This window comes from Mesoplodon densirostris, chromosome 3 (genome assembly GCF_025265405.1).
Source record: "Mesoplodon densirostris isolate mMesDen1 chromosome 3, mMesDen1 primary haplotype, whole genome shotgun sequence".
In the NCBI taxonomy this organism is placed as follows: Eukaryota; Metazoa; Chordata; class Mammalia; order Artiodactyla; family Ziphiidae; genus Mesoplodon; species Mesoplodon densirostris.
The window spans coordinates 45,240,695-45,268,363 of record NC_082663.1 but is presented as its reverse complement, the minus strand read 5'-3'; the positions used below and the strand labels follow the sequence as shown (position 1 = coordinate 45,268,363).

General features: G+C 38.8%; 1 protein-coding gene, 1 long non-coding RNA gene and 1 other non-coding gene across 3 annotated transcripts; 2 read left to right on the top strand and 1 right to left on the bottom strand.

The window, feature by feature from the left end:
* Positions 1-2,340: 2,340 nt before the first annotated feature.
* On the bottom strand, positions 2,341-9,912 carry SETD9 (SET domain containing 9). Its single transcript, XM_060091706.1, has 6 exons — positions 9,661-9,912; positions 7,714-8,081; positions 6,345-6,468; positions 6,019-6,134; positions 5,197-5,302; positions 2,341-3,206 (listed from the first exon to the last, which is right to left on the bottom strand). The coding sequence occupies exons 1-6, from the start codon at positions 9,756-9,758 to the stop codon at positions 3,119-3,121; spliced, it is 900 nt and encodes a 299-aa protein (XP_059947689.1). The 5' UTR covers positions 9,759-9,912; the 3' UTR covers positions 2,341-3,118.
* On the top strand, positions 9,598-26,030 carry LOC132485215 (uncharacterized). Its single transcript, XR_009531397.1, has 3 exons — positions 9,598-9,968; positions 13,417-13,485; positions 25,886-26,030. It is a non-coding gene; the product is annotated as an uncharacterized LOC132485215 (long non-coding RNA).
* Positions 18,783-18,946, top strand: LOC132487279 (U1 spliceosomal RNA). Its single transcript, XR_009531569.1, has one exon. It is a non-coding gene; the product is annotated as a U1 spliceosomal RNA (small nuclear RNA).
* Positions 26,031-27,669: the final 1,639 nt, after the last annotated feature.

Here is a 27,669-nt window from a genome sequence, read left to right as displayed (position 1 = left end):
AGACACATGCTCTATAGTGTACCTCGATTTTGATGACATTGTTTTTACACAAAAAGCCAATACTGCCACAAAGGTGTTTCCTGGTGTAGAATTAATAAAAGCATTTCATAAGCATGTCAGAAATGATATGTCATTTATAAACCTTAAAAAATTATTCTAGTAAGGAGAACGTGGTTCTTTAAAAAAAAAAAATCAATGTTTTATTTTTTAAAAATATCTTCACCTCTCCAGTCCAGACCAAGTCATGGTACTGGGCACGCTTTATAGTCCAATTGTAAGCATTTTATCAGCAGGAACCATGTTTTATTCTTTGAATCTTCCAGGACCCTTCACACAGTAGGCATTCACTAAATGTTTGATGAGTCTTAAGCTGATGGTGACGTTTCTCCCAACTTAAAATAATAAAACTTTTAAGACAAAAGTTAAAATAATAGTATAAAGAACAATCCAGGTTGAACAATTAACTTTTTACCATATTTGTTCTCTTTCTATATAATATGCATTTTTTCTGACATTTATTTATAAATTTATTTTATTTTTATTTATTTTTGGCTGCGTTGGGTCCTTGTTGCAGTGCGTGGGCTTCTCACTGCGGCGGCCTCAGCTGCGGAACACGGGCTCTAGAGCGCAGGCTCAGCAGCTGTGGCGCACTGGGCCAGCCACTCCGCGGCATGTGGTATCCCCCCGGACCAGGGCTCGAACCCATATCCCCTGCATCGGCAGGGAGACTCCCAACCAGTGCGCCACCAGGGAAGTCCTCTGACTCATTTTTAAAGTCTTTGACGTTGCAATACTTCACTCCTAAATACCTAATATGGCCACAGGAGTTAAGTTTCTGTATTTTACATAAAGTTCTGAGTAATAGGATCATATTTTTATTTATTTATTTATTTATTTATTTTTTTGCTGTACGTGGCCCTCTCACTGTTGTGGCCTCTCCCATTGTGGAGCACAGGCTCCAGACGTGCAGGCTCAGCGGCCATGGCTCACGGGCCCAGCCGCTCCGCGGCATGTGGGATCTTCCCGGACCGGGGCACGAACCCGTGTCCCCTGCATCGGCAGGCGGACTCTCAATCACTGCGCCACCAGGTAAACCCAATAGGATCTTCTTGGTCAAGCGGCTTGGCTTTTTTAACAATATGAGTCCCCCTGGCCTCTCAGAATCTTGGCAGCACAAATAAAAAACAAATGAGCCTGAGAAAAAGAGATGCTTCCATGGATTTACATGGACATACATGATAAATGCTACAGAGAAGGAATGGGAATTTTAGGGGTTGGCGGTTGGGCGTTGTAAATTTCCATAGGTTGGTTAGGCAAGGTGACAGGGAATGAGCTGTATGGCTATCTGGGGGGAGGTTTTTGGAGGCAGAGAACTAGTGCAAAAGCCCTGAGGTGGGAGTGTGCCCGGCACGCTCAAGGAGTGGCAAGGAGGCAGGTGTGGCTGGGTGGAGTGAGCAGGACGTGAGATCAGAGGTAATGAAAGACTGGCATTTACTCCAAAGCAAGAGTAGTCAAAGAGTTCTGAGCAGAGGCGGGTTAGGATCTGATTTGTGTTTGAAAGAATCCCTCTTGGTGGTCTACTCTGTAAAAGGGGCAGGAATGGAAACAGGGAAGGCAATCAGGAGGCCACTGAAATTGCAATAAACTGAGAAAAGCTGTTGGTGTAGCAGTGAAGATGGCCAGGATCCGGTTGTATAGGTGCCATTGTTAGGATTTGAGGGGCCCAATAAGTAACACCCCCCTCCCTATCCAAGTTTGGAACTGAGGGCTGGATGCAGGAGTCAGGTTGATGGAGATCAAAGTAACTCTTACTAATAAAACTGGAGGATGTGGCTTCAGAGCTGAGGCCAGGTCAGCTCACTAATACTCCACCTCTGAACTAGACTCACTCCTTCACTGGCTGGGCTGACTACAGGATACTCCCTGCACAGGGCAGAGAGCAGCCCAGAACAGACTCAGCTGGGAGAGTCCACAGAAAAGGAACTAGAGGGGTTTGGGCCTTGGGTGCCTAGTTCTTCTCTAAAGATAATCTCAGAAAATCACTCTTTCTCCAGTGGGTAGAGAAAGAGGCAGGAGAATTACTAATGGAAGCCGTCCAAATATGAGAAATGTGGAATAGGGGATAGGTGTTCTTCCCACCACCATCTTTTAACTATAATTCCATGCCAAAACAATCTTATACTCTTAAACTGTGTGTGTGTGTAAATGTTCACATAAAGTAAATAGTATGATGACCCCCCCATCTTTCCCTTAACCAGCTAAAACAATCTTTTTTTTTGTTTCTGTTAATTTTTTTAAAAAATAAATTTATTTTATTTATTTTTGGCTGCGTTGGGTCTTTGTTGCTGCGCGTGGGCTTTCTCTAGTTGCAGCAAGCCGGGGCTACTCTTCGTTGCAGTGCACGGGCTTCTCATTGTGGTGGCTTCTCTTGTTGTGGAGCACGGGCTCTAGGTGCATGGGCTTCAGTAGTTGTGGCATGTGGGCTCAGTAGTTGTGGCTCACAGGCTCTAGAGCACAGGTTCAGTAGTTGTGGCTCACGGGCTTAGTTGCTCTGCGGCATGTGGGATCTTCCCGGACCAGGGCTCGAACCCATGTCCCCTGCACTGGCAGGCAGATTCTTAACCACTGTGCCACCAGGGAAGTCCCTAAAACAATCTTTATATCACACACAAACACACCCCAATTAACTCATGACAACACAACAAATATTTTTGGTTTTAGAATATTCTGGAAAAATTAAGTCTTTATGGAAGTTAGTACACATCAATAGTACAAGAATTGCTGATGACCTGGCTAAAATTTGATAAACCACCACAGAGATAATCAAAATATACAAAAGAAAAGTTGAAACTGTAAGTTCAGACAGTGGGTTTTAATTTAGTAAACTACTGTGTACTTAGGTGAAAACCAATTAACACTGGAATTGCATTACAAATTTGAAATTGTAATGAAGCAAATAGCTTTCATGATGGAACTGAAACACAAATATCAATAAAAACAAAAAAGTTCCCACTCCAATTAGGTTTCAAAATATTTGCTCTGCAGGTGGAACTCAGAGAAGCAACAAAAACATTTAGAATTAACTCAATAGCTGAATAGAAAACCTTATTTCATACAGTTAGCTGACAATTGTATAGTAGTTTGAAAAAAGCTCTTCTCCTTGTTTGATGTCCCTGAGTGCGACAAGAATGACACATCGAAGTGGACTGAAAACAAAAAGAAACATAGACAAAATTAGGAGTATTAACAGATACAAGCTCATGTTTTAATTCAACCAATATGGATTTTAGAGAGAGAATTTTATTCAGATTCCTTACTGTCATCTTACTTTATGTATTTGATTTCCATGAGGAAATAGTTCTTATCACTGATGAAGGCATTTTAGAGTATGTTTATTTTGTATTATTTAAAAAGACCAAAAATCAATTGTTTATACAACTGACTACTTCTTTTGAAAATGTTGTTTCTATGTTCAAGCCCTCAAAACTGGTATCACAAAAAGCATTTTAAAATGACATTTATTACAATTCAACACTTTAAAGAAATTAATTTGTATCTTTGTATTCTGCAAAGCTGGAAACATTACTTTATAATTTATGGGAATTAAAAAAAATACTTTTTATGGACACAACAAAACATAATGCACACCTTCAATGTTCCTACTCATTTAACTTTTCCTGTACTTGTTGAACAGTAATAATATTATGCCCCAGAGTATAAGGCTAAAAAAACCTCATTGTTAAATACACACACACAGAGAGACATGAAAGTTATCAAGGTTTAAGTACAGGGAATAGTCTAAGTTTTAAATATCATTCATCTTCAAAAGACAATTTAATAGGACCTGTACAAAATAAAGTTTGCTAGCAATTGGCAGCTCAGTGAAATGATATAAAGACAATGTCTTCCTATAGCATTGTTAATAAAGAACTCTTAGCTCTACATAATTACTTATATTTAAAAATTGTTACTTGAGTATTCTCGGTAGACTTTCCACGTAATGATCAATCAGAGAAGAAATGTTACAATAAAAATACAGGGACTTCCCTGGTGGTGCAGTGGTTAAGAATCTTCCTGCCAATGCAGGGGACACGGGTTCAATCCCTGGTCCGGGAAGATCCCACGTGCTATGGAGCAACTAAGCCCGTGCACCACAACTACTGAGCCTGTGCTCTAGAGCCCGCGAGCCACAATTGCTGACCCTGCGTGCCAGCACTACTGAAGCCTGTGTGCTCTAGGGCCTGCATGCCACAACTACTGAGCCCACATGCTGCAACTACTGAAGCCCGCACGCCTAGAGCCCGTGCTCTGCAACGAGAAGCCACCGCAATGAGAAGCCCACGCACTGCAATGAAGAGTAGCCCCTGCTCGCTGCAACTAGAGAAAGCCCATGCGCAATAATGAAGACCCAATGCTGCCCAAAATAAATAACATTATTAAAAAAATACATATATTCTAATCACTTATATGTGGAATCTAAAAAATACAACAAACCAGTGAATATAACAAAAAAGAAGCAGACTTAGAGATACAGAGAGCAAACTAGTGGTTACTAAGGTCAATATAGGGGTGGGGGAATGAGAGGTACAAACTTCTGGGTGTAAGGCCACAAGGGTGTACTGTACAACATGGGGAATATAGCCAATAATTTGTAATAGCTGTAAATGGAAAGTAACCTTTAACAATTGTATAAAAAATAAATTATGGTAAAAACAAAAGCAAATAAAAAAATACATATCTTCTGAATATTTCCCTTTTTTGGACTAAGTTTCTGAACCTAATAGTGAAGTAGGCAAAAGAAGTAATAGTGTAATTTGGTCCCTTTCTTCAACTGGGTGCTTCCATGTAAAATGGAGAACAGGATCCTTAAAATAATTAAAGTAAAATTTATTTGAAGATTTTGTAGGTAGGAAACACAACAGAGTCACCTGAAACAAACTTTAAGGTTGATAACTTATAAAATACTACACAGAATAAAAGTGGGTAATAATAAGCAGAATAAGCTAAGTTAATGGAAAATTTTTAATTTCAAATAACCTACATTAACACACTAAAGTGTGATGCACATAAAAATCTGTTATAATTTTTCACTAAAAAAACTTACCCCAATCTCTATATAGTTTTTTCATAGAAAATATATATTTTTTAGGTACAGCATAAGACAGAAGATAGGAAAAGCTCTTCCAGAAGACTAACCTTTGTTTGTCATAGCTGTATGCAATGTTTGGAAGATATTGCTTCAGTTCTATAGGGAAAACTGCAGGCACATCAAATTCCTGATAACAGACATTAGCTGCTCTGTCTAGGAACAAGTACAAAATTTTTAGAAACAGACATTTTATAAGGTCATGGAAAACAGTACTGAATTATGGCACTTGATGTATGGTTTTCTAAATTATCAGAAAATGTTCAAATTAATAATCACTATTGTGTTCCAGGCACTGCTAGATTATATATCTATATACATATGTTTGGATGTTGTATTTACTTTTTGAAGATCAGGAAACAGGTTCAGAGAGGGTAAAGGTTAAGTAGAAGAATCAGGCTTCAAATTCATGTCTCCCTAACACCAAAGTCTATGTTAAATGTAGCCATATGATCAAACTTGTAGGAAAGTTAAGTCCTAGAGAAGGTAGGTAACTCACAAACTTAGCAACAGAAAGGGGATACCAGTCTAGTGTCTAGTGATTAATCTATAAGGCTATGTTGAGGCACTGACAAAATAATGTCTAAGTTAACTATTAAAAATATTAAAATAATAATGATCAAAAGGGCAGTTATCAATTGCCTATATTTACTGAAAAATCAGAATAAAAATAGTAAGTTAAAGAATTCCAGTTAATGTATATCATTATCTCCCCAAATTCTCTCTTTGATATCAGCTATTATAAAGTTAGAGTTTACTCAAGGGCTTAGAATAGCTGAAATGTTAACTGCCTCTGGCACTCAGTCACATGGCAAAGGAGGAGCATTACCACTGCTGTATTTATATCTCACAGCCCCAAGGTGCCAACTTACCATTTGAACAATTGTTGACGTACTGTCCTACAGCCAGTGGATTATGAATTTCTGACATTAGCCATGTACTATCACTCATTTTTAAAGGGCCAAGTTGATCCCTCCCATTGCAAGATCTGAAACAGGTGAAAGCATTAGCTAAGAGATTGTTAAAATTGAAAGTTAACCCTAGAATTGAAGAGTGAAATTTTTCTTAAAAAACTTTTGTCTAATCAATAGGGCAGCTGCCTAAATGATTTTTCTTTAAAGTACAAACGCTAGTGGTCAGAGTCATTGTGGTGTGGTTCTACCTCCTATAATTGAATTTGAACATGGCACCAGCTTACCTATACACGACTTTTGATATTCCTTTGTCATTTCCATCAATGAGTACCCCATCCAGGCATCTAAAAATAAATGGATTTCCAATGGACTGGAAAAAGATTGGCTCGTAGTTTTGATATACTGTACCTAGTATCCAAGACAAAGACATTATTATAGCAACCTATAAAAATCATAAACATCATGATAAGGACCTTTCTCTGGAACATAAACATAATGTGGAAGAATCTGTTTTAATTTCTCTGCCTTTTTCTAAAGTTTCACCTCCAGTCTAGACCATCAGATTCTCTTCGGATACCTTCCCTCTTTAAAGAGTGGCCAATAGCAGAAGGAGCACAGAACCAACTTGTCCACACAGCCAAATAAAATATGACTATTTTGGTTAAAAAAATGTGAACACCACATTTTAGGTTCAGTTTTACAAAGCTGTGTTTTTGTTATTATTTTTATTTTTTAAAGTAGAGTGTGAAAAAAAAAGTAGAGTGTGATTTGTCATCTATTAAAGAGCCTTTTAAGAAAAGTATTTTTATTAATAATCAAATAATGTAGATATATACGGGAATAGATGAGTCTGACATTCAGGTTGTTTTTCCTTTCATTGGCAATGAAGGAAAGGAGAGAATTAATATTTACAGGGTGCTTCCTATGTTCCAGGCATCTTAATCTATTTAGTTTACTATTAATTTGTTTGTTGCTGGCTTGTCCTATTTAGTCTTTATGGAGTTAGGATAGTTGTGTAGGAGGAAACTGAGACTCACTTGCTTAGGGACACAGAATTAAAAAATAGTAGAATGACTTTTTAAAAACACAGGTCTATCTGACAAACATTCACGCAGACTTTCCACTACACCAAATAATATGTTTAACAAGTAACATTCTACTTAGCATTCTTGTCAATGATCTTTTGAAAAGAAGCTTCTTTACTTTTCAAGTTTAGAAATGGCAGGAAGATCTTTATTCAGTGATTTATAGGTTTAAATTTTATCTTTCATGTTTTAACCCATATCATTTTTTACCTTTAATTATTAATTAGCTAAGCCAAACTGACTTATTCTCTAGTGATTTCTAAGTAATCAGTCTTATCAAAGTAGGCCATACTATAATCTCCTAAATTTAAACGTTGATTAGAAAAATTTCCTTAAAAGAAAAATGTATTTATCCCAACAAATACTCCAGGATACTTTCTAATACATGAGATAATTTACAAACAGTTAATTTCCAAATCAGGGTTTAAAAATCTGTGGAAAAAAGAAATCTGTGGAAATCAGAGTTTCCAATACAACCCCTTACTCTAAGGATTACAGGGATAGGCATTTTGTTGAACTTATATTTTTTTATAAGAAACTCTTGGCCAAGTACTAATTATGTCATTACCAGGATACATAGATACAACCGCGCCTTTTGGTACCAATCCTTTGTTAACGAAGACACCTTTTCCAGCCGAAATTAATGTGCTAGGTGCTCGGGTGACACTGAAACCCAGTGTCTTATAAAGAATTTCTTCTGGTGTAAAGGTATTTTGCTGTTGATGTCTGTATTCAAGCTGTTTCACCCCTGGATGCTGAACTGACAGTAGGTCTTGATATTTTGATTTAACAGGTTCTGGAAGCACAGTCAAGATATCTGATTGTTTATTGAAATCATTTACGAATAGAGCCTGGAAAACTTTCAGTAATGTTCCTAGGACCTCTTCATCTGAGATAACTTTGTCTTTGGATTCCTCTGGAACATATCGGAGGGTCCTGAAAATGGGAAAAGTTTCTATTCACTACCCTCAACTGATAAAAGCCAGACTGTCTTGATGTCTTCTGGGTTACTGGCCTGTATGAAGATTATTCTCATGTGTTTGAAGGGCATAAAACCAAGTAGTTCAGAAAAGAGTTTTTTAGGTTTAGTTCTAGTTACCTGACTCCCAACAATACCTACACAAGTCAACAACAGCTAATGCTTATGAAAGGCCCATTACATACCAAATTCTGTTGGGTCCTTACATTCATTACCCTATTTTTGCAGACAAGGAAACTCAAGCTTGGAGATGTTAGGGAAATTGCCCATGGTCCGAAAGCGGGTAAATGGGAAAGCCAGAAGCGGAAACAGGGCTAGTTCCCCACTACACCCAAAGCCATTATGTGAATGTTATTACATAATGAGAATCCTCATATTGCAATGGCTCTTTTCACACGCGTGTAGTTTCAAAGACAAATTTAAGTTAACATTATATATTTTGTCACATTCTCTCCCAGGAGTAATTACTTTTTTGTTTTTAATTTAATTTTATGTATTTTTTTATACAGCAGGTTGTTATCTATTTTATACATATTAGTGTATATACGTCAATCCCAATCTCCCAATTCATCACACCACCACAGTAATTACTTCTTTAATGATCACTTATTTCCGTAAATAATTTTTAAGTATTATTTTTACTTCTTGGTTTACTTAAAGGAACCAATTTCCGCCTCACAATTCGATAGTAATGATGCAGGTGAATTCACGTTTCCGTAGTATGAAACTCTGGGAAAGCTCTTTGGTTATTAACCAGCCTTCAACGGAGCTCGTTTGCCTATTTAAGTGAGCATTACGTTGACTTCTTCCAGACCACAAGCAGGCCACTTACTAAAGCCGGCAATAACAATGATCCTACGGCCACCCACTCAGCTAGAGCCCCTTCTTCAAGTGCTGAATCCGTATTCTAAATCCAATATTCCGACACGCTTTTATTGGATTTTTACTCGTTTTTATACATCAGCTACACCAAGCTGTTATCCTCACAGCCGAGCTGCGCTGTTTTCTCCATACCAACTACGGAGCTGTGAAAATAAACCACGGTTTGGCTTTTCTAAGGAACTTCAAGCTTCTAACTGCCTTGGCGGAGAGAACGCCACGCACCCTCACGTTGTACAAGTTCTTTTCTTTTTCAGAAGTTCCTATTTTTCCCCCAAACCCAGGCACCCCAGCCCCTCCAGAAGCAAAAGCGAGAACTCGAGCCAAAGCCCGCGGGCGATCAGGTCCCAGCGGACCTCGCCGCGCCGGGGACGACGGGAAATAGGCCTTAGGCCCCGCCCACCTAAAAGCCCCGTACCCTCTTCAGGCCCCCAGCCCAACTCGGACTCCATCAGCCTCCGCGTCGCCCACCTCGGGCGCTGCCCACCTAGGGCCCCGCCCACTCAGGTCCCTGGGTCGTCTTAGGCTCCGCCTGCTTGAGGCTTCGCCCTCCAGAAGCTCCGCCCACCTCGGCCCTCTAGCTCAAGTCCCAGTGGTCTAGATGGCGTCGCTGGGTTAGAGGAAAACGGCCCTGGTCGAGCCGCCCCGCCCTCTCACCTCGGGTTGTGGCTTAGGTTCAGCGCGATCCAGGGTACGAAGCGGTACTTGTAACGACGCCATCGCTGCCAGAGGCCGCGCAGCAGGCGGCCCGGCATGGGTGTCCTGTGGTGCCGTGATGAGGACGGCACGGGGGAGGCGGGTCTTCTCGGGCCCGCCCCGACCCGAGGAGGAGTAGAGGCCGCGCCGTCCCTCCCCTTTGCGGTCTCAGCACTCAGTGCCGCGCTCGGCGACCCTGGTACCTCCTGGCCTCCTGTCGCCGCGTCTCCGTGCCTCTGCTTTATTGACCCCAGCTCGCTGAAACAGAGGTGCGTAGAGCTGTGGGAGGGCTCCGTATTCCCTTTTCCTTTCTCCATTCGCTCGTGTATTTTCACAAACACGCGCGCACATTTAGGAGAGGATTAATTAGACCACGCTTAGTTGCAGGGGGGGGGGTAAACTACTAGAATAACTCAACCATCTTCAAATCAGCAGGTGTTTATTAAAAAATAAATGTGTTGATGCCGTTTCCTCAGTCTGGAAAGTCAGCTTTCCTGTTCTTTGCCTGAGATTGAGGGTAAATAACCTAAAAGTCTAAATTGAACTAGTCAGATCTAGTGAAAATTCAGGCAAATTCAAGTAGCCTTAGGACTAATTTGTTGTATTCCAAAAAGGAATAAAAAGAAAGAAAAAATATCTGTCAAAGTTTCTATTTCACTCTCCTATATAGGATAATTGGCAAACTCTAGAGGCTGTGCTGTCAGGTGTTGGGTTTGGTAAATTGACATCCTCCAGGTTTACCTGATTTGCTAAATGGGGGCAATCCAGTTCCAGGATGTGTAACAAATGGCATTCAAAGAGTAACTTTAAGGTCTCCAAACTTAAAAGGAACTAAAAGGAACTAGTTGACTTCTTACCTATAGTAATATACTTATCTTTAAAAACAAAAAAGTAGTTTTTGTATATATTTCCAGTGCTTTTAAAATTTTTACCATATAGTTTAATCATCTACAATGTACCTCTGGTACAAAGGACCGTTTTGCCCAGATCTTACTTATTTACTAATTTCTTTACTTTTTTGAGGTATAATTGACATATAACATAATATTAGTTTCAAGTGTGCTACATAATGATGAGATATTTGTATACATTGCAAAATGATCACAATAATCTAGTTAACATCTGTCACCATATATAGAAAATTTTCTTCTTGTCATGAGGACTTTTAAGATGTACTCTCTTAGTGACTTTCAAATGTACAATACAATTTTGTTAACTATAGTTACCATGCTGTACATTACATCCCCATGACTTACTATTTTATAAAAGGAAGTTTGTACCTTTTGACCCCCTTCATGCATTTCCTCCACCCCCCAACTCCTGGCAGCCACCAGTCTGTTCTCTGTTTCTATGAACTTTTTTTTTTTTTTGATTCCACATGTAAGTGAGATTATACGCTATTTGTCTGTCTCTGTCTTATTTCACTTAATAATGCCCTCAGGGTCCATCCATGTTGTTGCAAATAGCAAGATAACGTGTTTTTTTTTATGGCTGAGTAGTATTCATTGTATATATATATATACTGCATCTTCTTTATCCATTCATTTATTGATGGGCACTTAGGTTGTTTCCATGTCTTGGCTATTGTAAATAATGCTGCAATGAACGTGAGGGTGCAGATAATCTTTTCAAGACAGTGATTTGGTTTCCTTCAGATACATAACCAGAAGTAGAATTGCTGGATCATATGGTAGTTTTATTTTTAATTTTTTGAGGAACCTTCATACTGTTTTCCATAGTGACTGCACGAATTTACAGTCCCACAAATGGTGTACGAGGGTTCCCTTTTCTCTACATCCTCACCAACACTTGTTTTTTGTTGTCTTTTTGATAATAGCCATTCTGACAGGTGTGAGGTGATATCTGTTGTGGTTTTAATTTGCATTTCCCTGGTGATTAGTGATGTTGAGCATCTTTGCATGTACCTGTTGGCTATTTAGATATCTTCTTTGGAAAACTATCTGTTCAGATCTTGAGGCCATTTTAAAACTCAGGTTGTTTTTCTGCTGTTGATAAGTATGAGTTCTTTATATATTTTGGACGTTAACCCTTTTTCTTCCATTCAGCAGCTTACCTTTTCATTTTGTTGATGGTTTCCTTTGCTGTACAGAAGCTTTTTAGTTTGATGTAGTCCCACTTATTTATTTTTGCTTTTGTTGAGTTTGCTTTTGGTGTCAGATCCAAAAAATCACTGCCAAGAATGATGTTAAGGAGCTTACTGCCTATATTTTCTTTGAGGAGTTTTATGGTTTCAGGTCTTACATTCAAGTGTTTAACCTATTTTGAGTTAATTTTTGTGTATGGTGTAAGACAGTAGTCCAGTGTCATTCTTTTGCATGTTGGCTGTCCAGTTATCCCAGCAATATTTATTGAAGAGACTGTCCTTTCTCCATTGTATATTCTTCTTTCCTTTCTTGTAAATTAATTGTTGTAAATTTATTTATATGCATGGGTTTATTTCTGGGCTCTCTATTCTGTTTTATTGATCTGTGTGTCTGTTTTTATGACAATACCATTCTGTTTTGATTACTATAGCTTTGTAATACAGTTTGATATCAGGGAGCATTTTGCCTCCTGCTATGCTCTTCTTTCTCAATACTGCTTTGGCTATTTGGGATCTTTTGTGGTTCCATACAAATTTTAGAATTGTTTGTTTTATTTCTGTGAAAAATGCCATTGGGATTTTGATAGGGATTGCATTGAATCTGTAGATTGCTTTGGGTCATATGGACATTTTAACAATATTAATTCTTCTAATCAATGATAATTTAATATCTTTCCATCTGTGTCATCTTCAGTTTATTTCATTAATGTCTTATAGTTTTCACTGGACAGGTCTTTCACCTCCTTGGTTAAATTTATTCCTAGGTATTTTATTCTTTTTGTTACAATTGTAAATGGGGTTGTTTTCTTAATTTTTCTTTCTGCTAGTTCTTTATTAGTGTATAGAAATGCAACAGATTTTTGCATGTTGAAATTGTACCCCACAAGTTTACTGAATTTGTTTAGTAGTTTAACAGTTTTTTGGTGGAGTCTTTAGGGTTTCCTATATATAATATCATGTCATCTGCAAATAGTGACAGTTTTACTTCTTCCTTTCTAATTTGGATGTCTTTTATTTCTTTTTCTTGCCTAATTGCTCTGGTTTGGACTTCCAATACTATGTTGAGTTTAAATTTATGGTGTTAAAATTACCTGTTGGTTATCTAAGTAATTCATGAAAACAGCATTCTCCTTATAACAAACAGAAACATGGTAGATAAGGCTAAAAAGTCTCCTATAACCACACCCTGTAACCTGTGCTTCCAGCAATCCTGGTCCTTACCACTCTCCTCAGAGGTTATCAGGCTGATGTGTTTTCTGCCAATCTTATTTCTATGTATGTACCTATCTGTGTATGTTCCTGTAGAAAATCATAGAATTGTGTGTGAGTGTGTTTTGTATATTCAACTTTTATTTATTAAAGATATATTTTAGAATCTCCCCTTATTATTTTGTATGAATATACTTCATTCTTCTATTTCTGAGGTTTCACCTTTGAGTTTAATATTTACTGTAATTTTCTGGTAGGTATAATTTATAGAGTTTAAAAAGTTCTCTTCTATTTTTGATTTGTCAAGAATTTTTGTCTTAAGTTTTGAATGATGAATATGAAATGCTTTTCTTTGCTATTTATTGAGATGATCACATGACTTTTCTCTGTTTTTCTGTTAATAGAGTGAATTATAATGACACACTGTCAAATGTTGCACCATCCTTGGATTCCTGAGATAACCCTACTCAGTTGTGAGTAACACTTTGGTCATACCCTATTGGTTTTTATATGCTTTTGTTGTCATCCCATGTTTATTTTGAAGTATTTTAAAATTTTTGGTTTCATGGCTTGTTTGTAGTTTTATTTCAGGTTTTGGTATTAGGCTTATGCTGACCTCCTAAAATGAGTTAAGAAGTGTTTCCTTCTCCTCTACTTTCTAAAAAAAATTTTTTTAAATATAAGATTGGTGTTATTCCTTTATTAAATATTGATAGACTTCTCTGGTGAAACTGTGGGTTTCTAGTTTTCATTGAAAATGAATTCAATTTCTTTTAAAGATGTAGGGTTATTCAGAATTTCTGTTTCATCTTGTTTCAAGTTTAGCCATGGAATTTTGTTCATTTCATCTAAGTTGTCAAATTTGGTAGCATAAAGTTGTTCATAAATATAATCTTACTATCCTTTTAATGTCTATATGATCTGTAGTGATAATTCATTCTTGATTTTGGTGATATGTTTTCTTTTTTCTTTCATCATTGTAACTGGAAGTTTGTGGATCTTTTCAAAGAAACAGCTTTTGACTTTATTAATTTTCTCTGTTGTTTGTCTATTTTCTATTTTGGCCATTTCTCTTTGTTATTATTTTATATGTCCTACTTACTTTGGGTTTATTTTGCCCTTTTTCTAGCTTCTTAAAGTAGAACCTTAACATCACTGATATTAAGCGAGTTTAATATTTACTGTAATTCTCTTCTTTTCTAATATATGTATCTAAAGTTAAAAATTTCCTTCCAAGCATTATGTTTGCTGAATCCTGGGAATTTTGATATATTGTATTTTCATTAGCATTCAGTATAAAATATTTTTTAAATTTCCTTGTGATTTATTTTTTGATCTATGAATTATTTAGAAGTGTTTTTTATTTTATTTATTATTTTTTAATAACTATTTTATTATTTACTTTGGGCTATGTTGGGTCTTCATTGCTGTGCTCAGGCTTTCTCTAGTTGTGGTGAGTGGGGGCTACTCTTCATAGTGGTGCGCAGGCTTCTTATTGTGGTGGCTTCTCTTGTTGCGGAGCATGGGCTCTAGGTGCATGGCCTTCAATAGTTGTGGCACATGGGCTCAGTAGTTGTGGCTCGGCTCTAGAGCACAGGCTCAGTAGTTGTGGCACACAGGCTTAGTTGCTCTGCAGCATGTGGGATCTTCCTGAACCAGGGCTTGAACCCATGTACCCTGCATTGGCAGGTGGATTCTTTTTTTTTTTTTTAACATCTTTATTGGAGTATAATTGCTTTACAATGGTGTGTCAGTTTCTGCTGTATAACAAAATGAATCAGCTATACATATACATACATCCCCATATCTCCTCCCTCTTGCGTCTCCCTCCCACCCTCCCTGTCCCACCCCTCTAGGTGGACACAAGCACCGAGCTGATCACCCTGTACTATGCAGCTGCTTCCCACTAGCTATCTATTTTACATTTGGTAGTGTATATATGTCCATGCCACTCTCTCACTTTGTCCCAGCTTACCCTTCCCCCTCCCCGTATCCTCAAGTCCATTCTCTATGTCTGCGTCTTTATTCCTGTTGGCAGGTGGATTCTTAACCACTGCACCACCAGGGAAGTCCCTAGAAGTGTTTTTAATTTCCAAATATTTTGAGTTTTCCTAGATATCTTATTGTAATTGGTTCTTAATTCTGTTGTGGTCAGAGAACACGTATGTTTTCAGTTCTTTTAAATTTATTGACTTGTTTTATGTCCCAGGATATGCTCTCTTGATGAACATACCAAATGCAGTTGAAAAGAGTGTATATTTTGTAGTTGTTTTGTCTTTAATGATTTACATAAAATTTTAAATACAAATAAATGAGAAACAACAGACAGGCAGACAATTTTCTAATATATAATATACAACAAGCAAAAGGTTAGCATTGGTAGGCATAGAGATGTGCTGCTGTCCAAAATTACCTTCTTTGCTCTGATTCTTTACCCCTACTTCCTATTGTTTCCAGTCTCTTGAAATAGTCTACCCAACTAAAGATATGTGTGCTGTATTTTTTCATTTAAAAGCCATTTATGCTATTAATCACAAAAATGCCATGTAGGATAGATAAACTTTATTATTAATATCCTTAAAATCCACAAATAGTGTCCCTAAATGGATTGTAACTTCCAGAGTTCAAAATGAGATTTCAACATATAATTTATTGACCACCTACTACATCCCAGGCTCTAGTGTAGGAGACAGATATTAAACACATAAATAATATCAGATAGCGATTAGTGCCCTGAAGAAAATGAGGTAGGGTACTGAGAAGGGAGTGGGATGGATAATTTTGTGTGTGTCATCTGTTTCCTCCTGTGACTTCACCCTCTTTATAAGGGTCAGTTGGGGTGGGAATAGGGGTAGCAACATTGGATAGGGTGGTGCCATGTATGATTGAGACCTAAATGACAAGAAGGCACCAAACTTGGGAAGATCTATGGGGAAAGTCTCTGGATAGGAAATGCAAAGGCACTGAGGTGGGGAGGAGTTTGATATATTCAAGCAAGGAAAAGAGGGCCATGTGGCTGGAACATGATAGTAAAGGAGAAGGGAAAGGTGATGTCAGGGAAGTGGCCAAATCATGGAGGGCCTTACAGGTTTGAGTGAGGATTTAGCATTCTTAGTGTGCATGGGAAGTCATTGGAGGGTTATGAGCAGAGAAGTAACATGATTTGATTCTTGTTTTTAAAAGATCGCTTTGAGTATTTTATGGACAATTAAATGGGCAGTTACCACACAATGAAGGTTAATTAGGAGGCTAGTACAGTAGTTTAGGTGACAGATAATGATAGCTTGCACTAGAGTGGTAGCTGTGGAGATGGAGAGAGTGGATGGATTAGGATTATATTTTGGAGGAGCTGTCCTGACTTGATGATGGATTGGATGTGGGAGGGTGAAGTTTTAAAATACCTGTGAGAAATGACAAGTAACTAGTTGAATATCCATATCTGGAGCTTTGAAATGAAGCCATAGCTGGAGATAAAATTCAGAGTCTTCAGCCAGAGGACATGAAGAAAAAGGAGATGGCAAAAACGTAGATGGATCAGTGACCATGAATTTTACAAGATGCAGGCCCATGATGACTTGATTAAAAGCAGTTTTGGTGAAAAGTTTGAGTGTGTTGGGGAGAAAATGTGAGGTGGGGAAGGAGAAACAAATGTACACACCTCTTTTAGTAAGTTTTACTGAAAGAGAGGCAATTTCTCTGCCAAAGGTGAAGGGAAATTTTGTAAGATGAAAGATCCTATAGTATATTTGTGTGCTGATGAGAATGATCCAACAGAAAGAAAGAAATTTATATAGATGTATGAGTAATTTCCAGAATAAAGTTCTTGAAAAGGTGGGAGTGGATTCAGAGCATAAGTGGAGAGGTTGTCCTCTGACAGGAGCAGGGATACATCTTCAACTGCAGTAAGAGGGAAGGCGGAGAATGTGCACTCAATGGATACTAGGGGATTTGGTTGGAGAAAGTTGAGGGCTAAATCTGATGGCTTCTAGTTTCTCACTGACCTATGAGGCAAGATCTTCAACTGAGAATAGTTATAGGGGAATATTGGAGGTTTGAGATGAGAAGGTAAGATTTAAAATAGCCCAGAATTGGAAAGCCAGTCTTGTAGGGAAATGCAGGAGGGAACTGCTGAACTACTTTGAGTGAACCCACCAATGTTTATCTGCTCCTGGGCAAGCAAGGAAGGGTCCTCTTCCCACCCTTAGAGGAGGGCGTTAAGGTTTTTTCTCTGTGGAAAATGATGAAAAGACTGAGTTTATGTTGACAAACTAGCAGATATTCAAACATTTTATGAATTCTTGGCAGTATTTATCCACTTAATATTCTTTATGGGCAAGATCAGTAAATAACTAAGAGCTTTGACTTTGTCCAAGAAAGAACTGTTTTTCAAACTATAAACTGGAGGACAGGCTTACTTTTCATGAATCATGATTTCACAGTTCTCTGCTGTAAGAGAGTGGATGTTTAAAGTTAGTGAGTATTCTGGAGGCTATTTGAATAGCTACATCATCTAATGTGGGTAACATAACTGGCAAATACTTATTCATTGATAACTGTGTGCCTAGGTACAGCTTCAAAAGATTATGGTGAGTTGGAAAAACATATACTTTAGAAAAAATTAAATATTAATTACTATAGAATTTGAGTATGAGTTACTGGAGTAAGGAGTGCCTCAAAGAGAAATAGGTAGAAGAGAGGTGGAAAGGAAGGGGATAGCATAAACCAGCAGTTCTCAAAGTGTAGCCTAGGAACGCTGGGGGTCCCCACGATCTTTTTAGAGATTGGCAAGGCCAAAACTATTTTCATAATAGTACTGAAAGGTTATTTGCCTTTATTCCCATTCTCCCACAAGGGTACAGTGGCATTTTCTAGGGGTTACATGATATGTGATAAGACAGATTGAATGCAGAAGCAGATATGAGAATCTGGCTGTCTCTTATTAAGCCAGAAATAAAATAGATTTGCAAAAATATTAAAATGCCATTCTTTTCACTATTTGGGGGGGATTTAGCTATTTTTCATAAAGATAAGTTATCCATATTAACAAGTAATAGATTTTTAAATTGTTATTTTTAATGAGTTAATAAGTAAATATTTTAAAATTTATCAGTTTTAATATGATACAATAAATATCAATAGATATAACCCACATAAACAAAAGCTCCTTGAGGATTCTCGTAATTTTTAAAGGTATAATGGGGTCTGAAGACAAAAATGTTGGAGAATTGAGTGTTAGAGCCACATACTGTGATGCAAAATTTTGAGAAGGAAAGTTTGTGACAAGGCATTTCAAACTTTGGATATTGAAGTTAATGTCAATGCTATGAATTACAGTAGTATATTGCATATTGATAAAATTAGACGCAAAGTATTTCAAAGTTATTTTGTGCTTTAGGATCTAAAATACTGCATGAGGGACTTCCCTGGTGGTGCAGTGGTTAAGAATCTGCCTGCCAAATTCAGGGGACACGGGTTTGAGCCCTGGTCTGGGAAGACCCCACGTGCTGCGGAGCAACTAAGTCCGTGCGCCACAACTACTGAGCCTGCGATCTAGAGCCCGCGAGCCACAACTACTGAGCCCGCGTGCCTAGAGCCCGTGCTCCGCAACGAGAGAAGCCCGCGCACTGCAACAAGAGTTGCCCCAGCTCGCCGCAACTAGAGAAAGCCCGCGCACAGCAACAAAGACCCAACGCAGACAAAAATAAATAAATAAATAAATAAATAAATAAATAAATAAATAAATTAATTAATTTATAAAATACTGCATGAAATACTTACCTGGCAGGGGAGATACCATGATCACAAAGGTGGTTTTCCCAGGGTGAGGCTTATCCATTGTACTCCAGATATGTTGACCCCTGTGATTTCCCCAAATGTGAAAAACTCGACTGCATAATTTGTGGTAGTGGCGGACTGTGTTCATGCTCTCCCCTGAAAAAAAAAAAAAAGTAAAAGAAAAAGAAAATAACATACTGCCTAAAAAGGAGAAGAAAAAAATTGTCTCTGCTTGTCTGTGAATTAGCAAAACTCACCTTTGCCTCCAGCCACTTTACTGCCATCTAGTGGAAAATGATTAAAATAAACATACAAATGCCCCCGGGAGCTGTATATTAGTACACAGTTGGTTATGGCAGTTTTGAATATACCAACTGGAAGATTCTATGCCATTGGCTCTCAGCTGCTTCTCAGACCAGAGTATGAGACCAAAACGTTTGAGAACCATTGGCATGAGCAAAACTGCAGAGGTGGGAATGAATACTGTGGGTTCAGAGAACAAGAGTGTAACAATCTGAGTAGAGCAAAAATTTGCATTAGGAATAGTAGTAAATAAAATTTTTAGGCAGAGTAAGATCAGACCATTAGAAAATCTTGAGGTAAGCGGTAGGTAGTCATTGCAGGTTCTTAAGCAGAGCACTAGCATGTAGGAATAGTTTGGGAAGCTCAGACGAACAGTGGTTGGCAGGATGGATGGGTGAATGGCTGGCTGGGTGGGTGGGTGGCAATTCAAGAGCAAGGTCTTGAGAACAGGAAACCAGGAAAAAGGCATCAAGTGTCTTTTTAGAGCCTCTCCTTGGTTGTAACTGTTACTCTTGTCTGAAGGGGATAGGAGAATAAGAATGTCCTGTTCTTATTCTTAAACTGAGTCTAAGTTTTTGATTGGAAAAATGGAGTTATCGGTGAATTGCCTTAGTCTTTTCAGTTTTCTAAGAGGAACACTGAGCTAACTGCTTATTCCTGAGAAAGAGGTGATGTAAACTCTGATTTTCAGATATTTGGCAAAGTCAGTACACTGTTAAGATCCTTTTAATTAAAGAAAACTTTTACTCTGCTGCCCTCTTCTGGATGTTGTGTAATTCCCTAAATAATTCTTTCACTGGTGGTCAATTAGTGTAGGCTGAATTGCCACTGAAATACAGGAGCCCAGCTGCAGGAAAAAAAAAAGAAAAAAAAAAGGAAATCCAGGTAAAATACAAAAAAAGAAATGACAACAAACCAAAGGATATACAAACATAAATATTTTCCCTATTTTTTATTTTGAAAATTTCTAACCTACAGAAAAGTGCAGTGAACAGCCATATATCTTTTATGTAGGTTCGCCAGTTGTTAACATTTTGTAACAATTCCTCTCTTTCTTTCTCTCTCTCTCTCCACACACACATATATAAGAATGACATTTTCTACATAATCACATTACCATTATATCTTTAAAAGTGAACAGTAATTCAATATCATGAATATAGCCCATATTTAAATTTCTCTAATTTCAAAAATACCTTTTGCAGCTGTTTGTTCTTTTATTATTTTTAAACTGGGTCAAAGTTAATCTGGTCTAATTTAATCTACCCCTGCTTTTATTTGTTTTTCATGACCTAAAACTTTTATGAATACTGAAATTGAATCAGTAATTTAAAAACTCCCAATAAACAGAAGACCAAATGGCTTCACAAGTGAATTCTACCAAAAGTTTAGAGAAGAGTTAACACCTATCCTTCTAACACTATTCTAAAAAATTGCAGAGGAAGGAACACTTTTGAACTCATTCTATGAGGACACCATCTCCCTGATACCAAAGCCAGACAAAGATACCACAAAGAAGAAAATTACAGGCCAATATTACTGATGAACATAGATGCAAATATCCTCACAATATCACTAGCAAACCAAATTCAACAATACATTAAGGGGATCATACACCATGATCAAGTGGGATTTATACCAGGAATGCAAGGATTTTTCAGTATCCATAGATCAGTCAATGTGATATACCACATTAACAAATTGAAGAATAAAAGCCATATGATCATCTCATATGGAGATGATCATAGATGCAGAAAAAGCTTTGGATAAAATTCAACATCCATTTATGATAAAAACTCTCCAGAAAGTGGGCATACAGGGAACATACCTCAACATGATAAAGGCCATATATAATACACCCAGAGCTAACATCGTGTTCAATGGTGAAAATCTGAAAGCATTTCCTCTAAGATCAGAACAAGACAAGAATGCCCACTCTCACCACTTTTGTACTAGCCACAGCATTCAGAGAATAAAAAGAAATAAAAGGAACCCAAATTGGAAAAGAAGAAGTAAAACTGTCACTGTTTGCAGATGACATGATAATATACATAGAAAATCCTAAAGACGCTACCAGAAAACTACTAGAACTCATATCAATGAAATCGGTAAAGTTGAAGGAAATTAATATACAGAAATCTGTTAGTTTCTACACACTAACAACAAAATATCAGAGAGAGAAATTAAAGAAACAATCCCATTTACCACTGCATCAATAAGAATAAAATACCTAGAAATAAACCTACCTACAGATATACAAGAGTCATACTTGGAAAACTATAAGACACTGATGAGGGACTTCCCTGGTGGTCCAGTGGTTAAGACTCTGTGCTCCCAATGCAGGGGGCCTGGGTTCGATCCCTGGTCAGGGAACTAGATCCCACATGCATGCTGTAACTAAGAGCCCACATGCCGCAACTAAAGAGTCCACATGCTGCAACAAAAATCCCACATGCTGCAACTAAGACCTGGTGCAGCCAAAAAAAAAAAAAAAAGACACTGATGAAAGAAATTGAAGATGACACAAACAGATGGAAAGATATAGCACGTTCTTGGACTGGAAGATTCAACATTGTGAAAATGACTATACTACCCAAAGCAATCCACAGATACAGTGCAATCCCTATCAAAATACTAATGGCATTTTTCACAGAACTAGAACAAATAATTTTAAAATTTGTATGGAAACACAAAAGACCCCCAATAGCCAAAACAATCTTGAGAAAGAAGAATGGAGCTGGAGGAACCATACTCCCTGACTTGAGACTATACTATAAATTACTACAAAGCTATAGTAATCAAAACAGTATGATACACAGGGAGATCAGCACAGTGCTTTGTGACCACCAAGAGGGGTGGGATAGGGAGGGTGGGAGGGAGACACAAGAGGGAGGAGATATGGGGATATATGTATATGTATAGCTGATTCACTTTGTTATACAGCAGAAACTAACACAGCATTGTAAAGCAATTATACTCTAATAAAGATGTTTAAAAAAAACAGTATGGTATTGGCACAAAAACAGACACATAGATCATTGGAACAGGATAGAGAGCCCAGAAATAAACCATGCACTTATGGTCAATTAATCTATGACAAAAGAGGCAAGAATATACAATGAAGAAAAGACAGTCTCTTCAATAATTTGTGCTGGGAAAACTGGACAAGCTACATTTAAAAGAATGAAATTAGAACATTCACTAACACCGTATACAAAAATTAACTCAAAATGGATTAAAGACCTAAATGTAAGACCGGATACTATAAAGCTCCTAGAGGAAAACATAGGCAGAACACACTTTGACATAAATTGCAGCAATATTTTTTTTTGGATCTGTCTCCTAGATTAATGGAAACAAAAGCAAAAATAAACAAGTGGGACCTAATTAAACTTAAAAGCTTTTGCACGTCAGAGGAAACCATACACAAAACAGAAAGACAGCCTACAGAATGGGAGAAAATATTTGCAAATGAAGTGACCAAAAAGGGATTAATTTCCAAAATATATAAACAACTCATACAGCTTAATATCAAAAACAAAAAACAAAAAAACCAACCCAATCAAAAGAATGGGCAGAAGACCTAAATAGGCATTTCTCCAAAGAAGACACACAGACGGCCAACAGGCACGTGTCAAGATGCTCAGTATCACTAATTATTAGAGAAATGCAAATCAAAATTACAGTGAGGTATCACCTCACACCAGTCAGAATGGCCATCATCAAAAAGTCTACAAACAACAAATGCTGGAGAGGGTGTGGAGAAAAGGGAACCCTCTCGTACTGTTGGTGGGAATGTAAATTGATACAGCCACGGTGGAGAACAGGCACTTTTCAAACTGCTGCTTTTACACTGGTCCCCAGGGCAAGTGAGTCTGCACGTGAGCCCTTTAAGAGAAATGTCTCAGTTCTGTACAGCCCTTTGGGTCCCCTGGACGTGAGCCCTGTTGGTTTCCCAAGCCAGACCTTTTGGGGGCTCACCTCTCCTCTGCAGGTCCCAAGGGTTGGACACCCGATGCGGGGCACAAACCCCTCACTCCTCAGGGAGAAGCTCTGCATTTTTGACATCCCTCCTGACTGGGGGTCGCTGCACTGAGGGTGGGGTTTTAGTGAGATCACTTCTCTGCCTCTATGTGGCCCTTCTATCATTTGTCGTGAAGGAGCTGGTCAGCTAGTTTTCAGGTCTTTTCCAGAGGGAAATATTCCATATGTAGTTGTAGATTTGGTGTACCTGTGGGAGGAGGTGAGTTCAGGATCTTCCTACACCGCCATCCTGGACCACCTGTGGCCTGTAGTTTTCTTTTTTGTAGTGTCCGTATCTGTCTTTGATATCAGGGTAATGCTGGGCTCATAAAATGAGCTTGGGAGTGTTCCCTCCTCTTCAGTGTTTTTGAAGAGTTTGAAAAGAATTGGCGTTAATTCTTTAAATGTTTGGTGGAACTCACCAGCAAAACCATCTGGTCCTGGGCTTTTCTTTCTTTTTTTTTTTTTTTTTTTTTTAAGAAGATGTTGGGGGTAGGAGTTTAGTAATTTATTTATTTGTTTTTGCTGTGTTGGTCTTCGTTTCTGTGCGAGGGCTTTCTCTAGTTGCGGCAAGCGGGGGCCACTCTTCATCGCGGTGCGCGGGCCTCTGACTGTCGCGCCCTTTCTTGTTGCGGAGCACAGGCTCCGGACGCGCAGGCTCAGTAGTTGTGGCTCATGGGCCCAGCCACTCCGCAGCATGTGGGATCCTCCCAGACCAGGGCTCGAACCTGTGTCCCCTGCATTAGCAGGCAGATTCTCAACCACAGTACCACCAGGGAAGCCCCGCTGGGCTTTTCTTTGCCTGAGAGGTTTTTGTTTACTGATTCAGTTTCCTTACTCGTTATTGGTCTGTTCAGATTTTCTCTTTCTTCATGATTCAGTGTTGTTAGGGACATTGTATTCTGCCCTGATGCTGACATCACTCTCCCCTCACACTTTTTTTTTTTTTTTTTTGGGTACGCGGGCCTCTCACTGGTGGCCTCTCCCGTTGCGGAGCACAGGCTCCGGACGCGCAGGCTCAGCGGCCATGGCTCACGGGCCCAGCTGCTCCGCGGCATGTGGGATCTTCCCGGACCGGGGCACGAACCCGTGTCCCCTGCATCGGCAGGCAGACTCTCAACCGCTGCGCCACCAGGGAAGCCCTCCCCTCACACTTTCTTATCTAGATAATGCAGTTGTCTTCGGACTTTCTTTCTGCCTCTGGTACCGCCCCTTTGATTCCTTCTTCAAGATACTGCTGGAGTGATCTTTATAAAATGCAAATGTGGTTGTGCTACTCCCTGCCAAAGATTTTTCAATATTTCCCCATACCTTATTATTCCTCCTCCTTTTCTTTCTTTCCCTTTCATCCTAGTTACAACCCTCATCCTCTGAGTATGTCTACGTAGATGTTGTGAGATCTCATTAAGCAAATTGACTTTAAGGGAAAATAACAGTTATCTCAAAAATAAACTCCAATACGAATTTCAGCATTGTGGGAAAGGAACTTTGGGGCATGAAGACTTTGCCTCTTATGTCATCGGCTTAGCCTAGTTTTATCTCTACAGGTTTGGCAAAGCTATGAACTGAGGGTCATGGGGCATGGGCCACAGTAATACCAGGTTGATCGCAAGTGATGAGACTGGCTTCAGTTGTGGATGAAGTTCTTTAGTCACAGATCATGCAGAATACCTACTGTAAAATGAAACTCACAGACTAGCTATACCACTGTGATGGCATATTTGTTTGTTTTTTTAAGATTTTATTTATTTGTTTTTGGCTGCATTGGGCCTTAGTTGCAGCATGCGGGATCTTCATTGAGGCATGCTGGATCTTTTGTTGTAGCGTGCAGGCTCTTCCTTGCGGCCCACGGGCTTCTCTCTAGTTGTGGCGTGTGGGTTTTCTCTTTTTTAGCTGTGGCGTGCTGTTTCCAGAGTACGTGGGCTCTGTAGTTTGCGGCATGCAGCCTCTCTAGTTGAGGCGTGTGGGCTCAGTAGTTGTGGCCCACGGGCTTAGTTGCCCCGCGGCATGTGGGATCTTAGTTCCCAGACCAGGGATCAAACCCATGTCCCCTGCATTGTAAGGCGGATTCTTTACCAGTGGACCACCAGGGAAGTCCTGCATGTTTGAATGCTATATACATAGTCTTCTACATGATAATTAGGCTTTAGCGGTAAGCATTTCACATTAGTGCATAAAATTAGACATTAATTTTCTCTTCATAGGTTAGTTCTCTAGCATCTATAATCAGCATCTCCATTTCCCCCTTATCTCATATATCTCAGAAGACAAAAGTCCTGGATCCAGTTTCCTAAAGCTGAGATTTCACTCTGATTTTCTACTTCATTTTTTGTTTTATAAGCCTGGACCCAGGTCAGAGGTCAAAAAGCAGCTAGTCACAGGCCAGATCAAGCATATGAGTTTTGTTTAGCCTACTGTTCCTTATAAAATTTAAAGTTAGATTCCAATGTGTAAACATCAAGAAATTGCATGTAAAATCCAGATCTCTCCAGCTTCTTTTGAAAATTCAGAGGCTTTGGAAACACTGGGCTTTTTTTTCCTTCATTGCAACATGGCAACCATGGACCCCCTTGGACATGAATTTGGCATGAACTCTCAGGTCAGCCAAAAGCTCTGCTAAGGACACTTCTAGGCCCACAGGCATTTGAGTCTGTGACTTTTGGGTCACTCATTCGTTCATAAAATACATATTGTGCATCCACTGTGCCTGGTACTGTTCTTAGCCATTTACATAGGCTCTCTTCTCACAAAGCTGTTGGTTTCATTTTACAGATGCAGAAATGGAGGTTCAGAAAGTCAAACAGGGGTTACACGGCTGGCAAGTGGCAGAGCCAGATTTGACCCAGGTGATGTCTCAGGCTCTGTGGTCACGAAGTCCATCATCATCACCTACTTTTCCTCCCTTATGTCAATTCAACATGCGATTTTTGCTTATAGCAGAAATTTTTAAAATGACAAACCTAAAAATTGTTATGACATGGAAATATGGCAGTTTGCATACGTTTGTCACTGTGTTCTCCAGTGACTGCAGTATTTCATGCATTTTGTTTTATAACAAGTGAATTACTGTATCAGTTCACAAATGCATTCATTGGCATTTCCATGTGGGCATGATACCCCAACATTCTTCTAGATTCCATCTAACCTGCAGATTTGGTCATTTTGTAAAACTGTTAATATCATTGAAGTAAAATCAAGGAACAGAATTAATTTATTAATTCCTCTGAAACAGAAAGCTTTTCTCAAAGTTAATATTTTCCTGAAATGACTGAAGTGTGCCCTTTAGGGAAAATATCCAGAGCCTATTTAAAAGGTGTACATTTTAAATCACGTTATACAGAAAGTTTAAAACAAATGTCGAGACACAAGATAGCTTCTGAACTCACAGTTTTCAGTGACATTACCTATCTTGCAGGGTGATCATGTGAGAAACAACTACTGAGCAGAAATACGAAGGATGAAAGTAGAAAACAGTAACATACAACCACAAGGTACAATCTAAGACTAAGACTCTGGGGTAGGCGAAGTGAGTTCCCTGGTACAGCCTGAATTGCAGAATGATTGAAATTGCCTCATTTCCTCATTTGTGAAATGGAATATAATCACTGTGTTGTAAAGTATGCCTGACAAATAGTAGCTGTTGAATAAATCTTTATTCCTATTCCCAACAGTTTAACATAGGAGGATGGTTTTTATGCTTTTTTTTATGTCTGATATAGAGTTGTATGAACAGGATCAATTAAGTTTAATCTGTGCTGTCTGGGAACAGTAGTAGTATTTATGTGCAAGGATATAACATGTCAAACCACGTAAGATTTTTTTTTAAAAGGTATAATTTTCAGTTAATTTTTAAAAGAACAATTTTAAATAAAGCTTTCCTTTATTTTGTCCCACTTCAGTGCTGATAGTGGGATAGGCTGTGCAGGGTGTGCGGCCAGGGGTTACAGGGGAAATCCCTGAAGCTTCTGCTCCATTTTGTTGTGAACCTAAAACTGCCCTAAAACATAAAGTATACATACGTGTATGTCCGGCTTTAGGTAAGCTGGAACAAGGGCAGTCCAGCAGGGGTTGGGGCCCATGCAGAGAACGCAGCCGACTGAGCTGGCAGCCTAACGGGGATCAGGAGATGGGTTACATGGGTGGGTGGAGAGCTTGAGCAAGTCAGTCAATATACTGAGGCAAATGGGAGCCAGGTTTCTCACTGTCCAGAAAAGGAGGTACAAATATGGAAAGAGGGAAAGCTTGAATGACCCTGGGCGGTGGTAGATTGAAATGGAAAGGTTGGTGTGAACTCATGGTTTATGTGTGTGTATGGGTAGGTATATGTATATGTGCTTTGCATACGTATGCAAAAAAACATATATTCTAGCTTTGTCTACCAAGAGGGCCTGAGAGCAGTGACACCCAGGAGTAATGAGTGTATCTAGCACCCAGTTTTTAAATACCAGTCAGGGCTCTTTGGAAAAATGGCTGATCCCAGGGATGAACCAAACTCACGAGATGGGTCTGAAAGTATAGAAGTGTTCAAAGAATAATGGTGGCTTGTCAGTCCATAG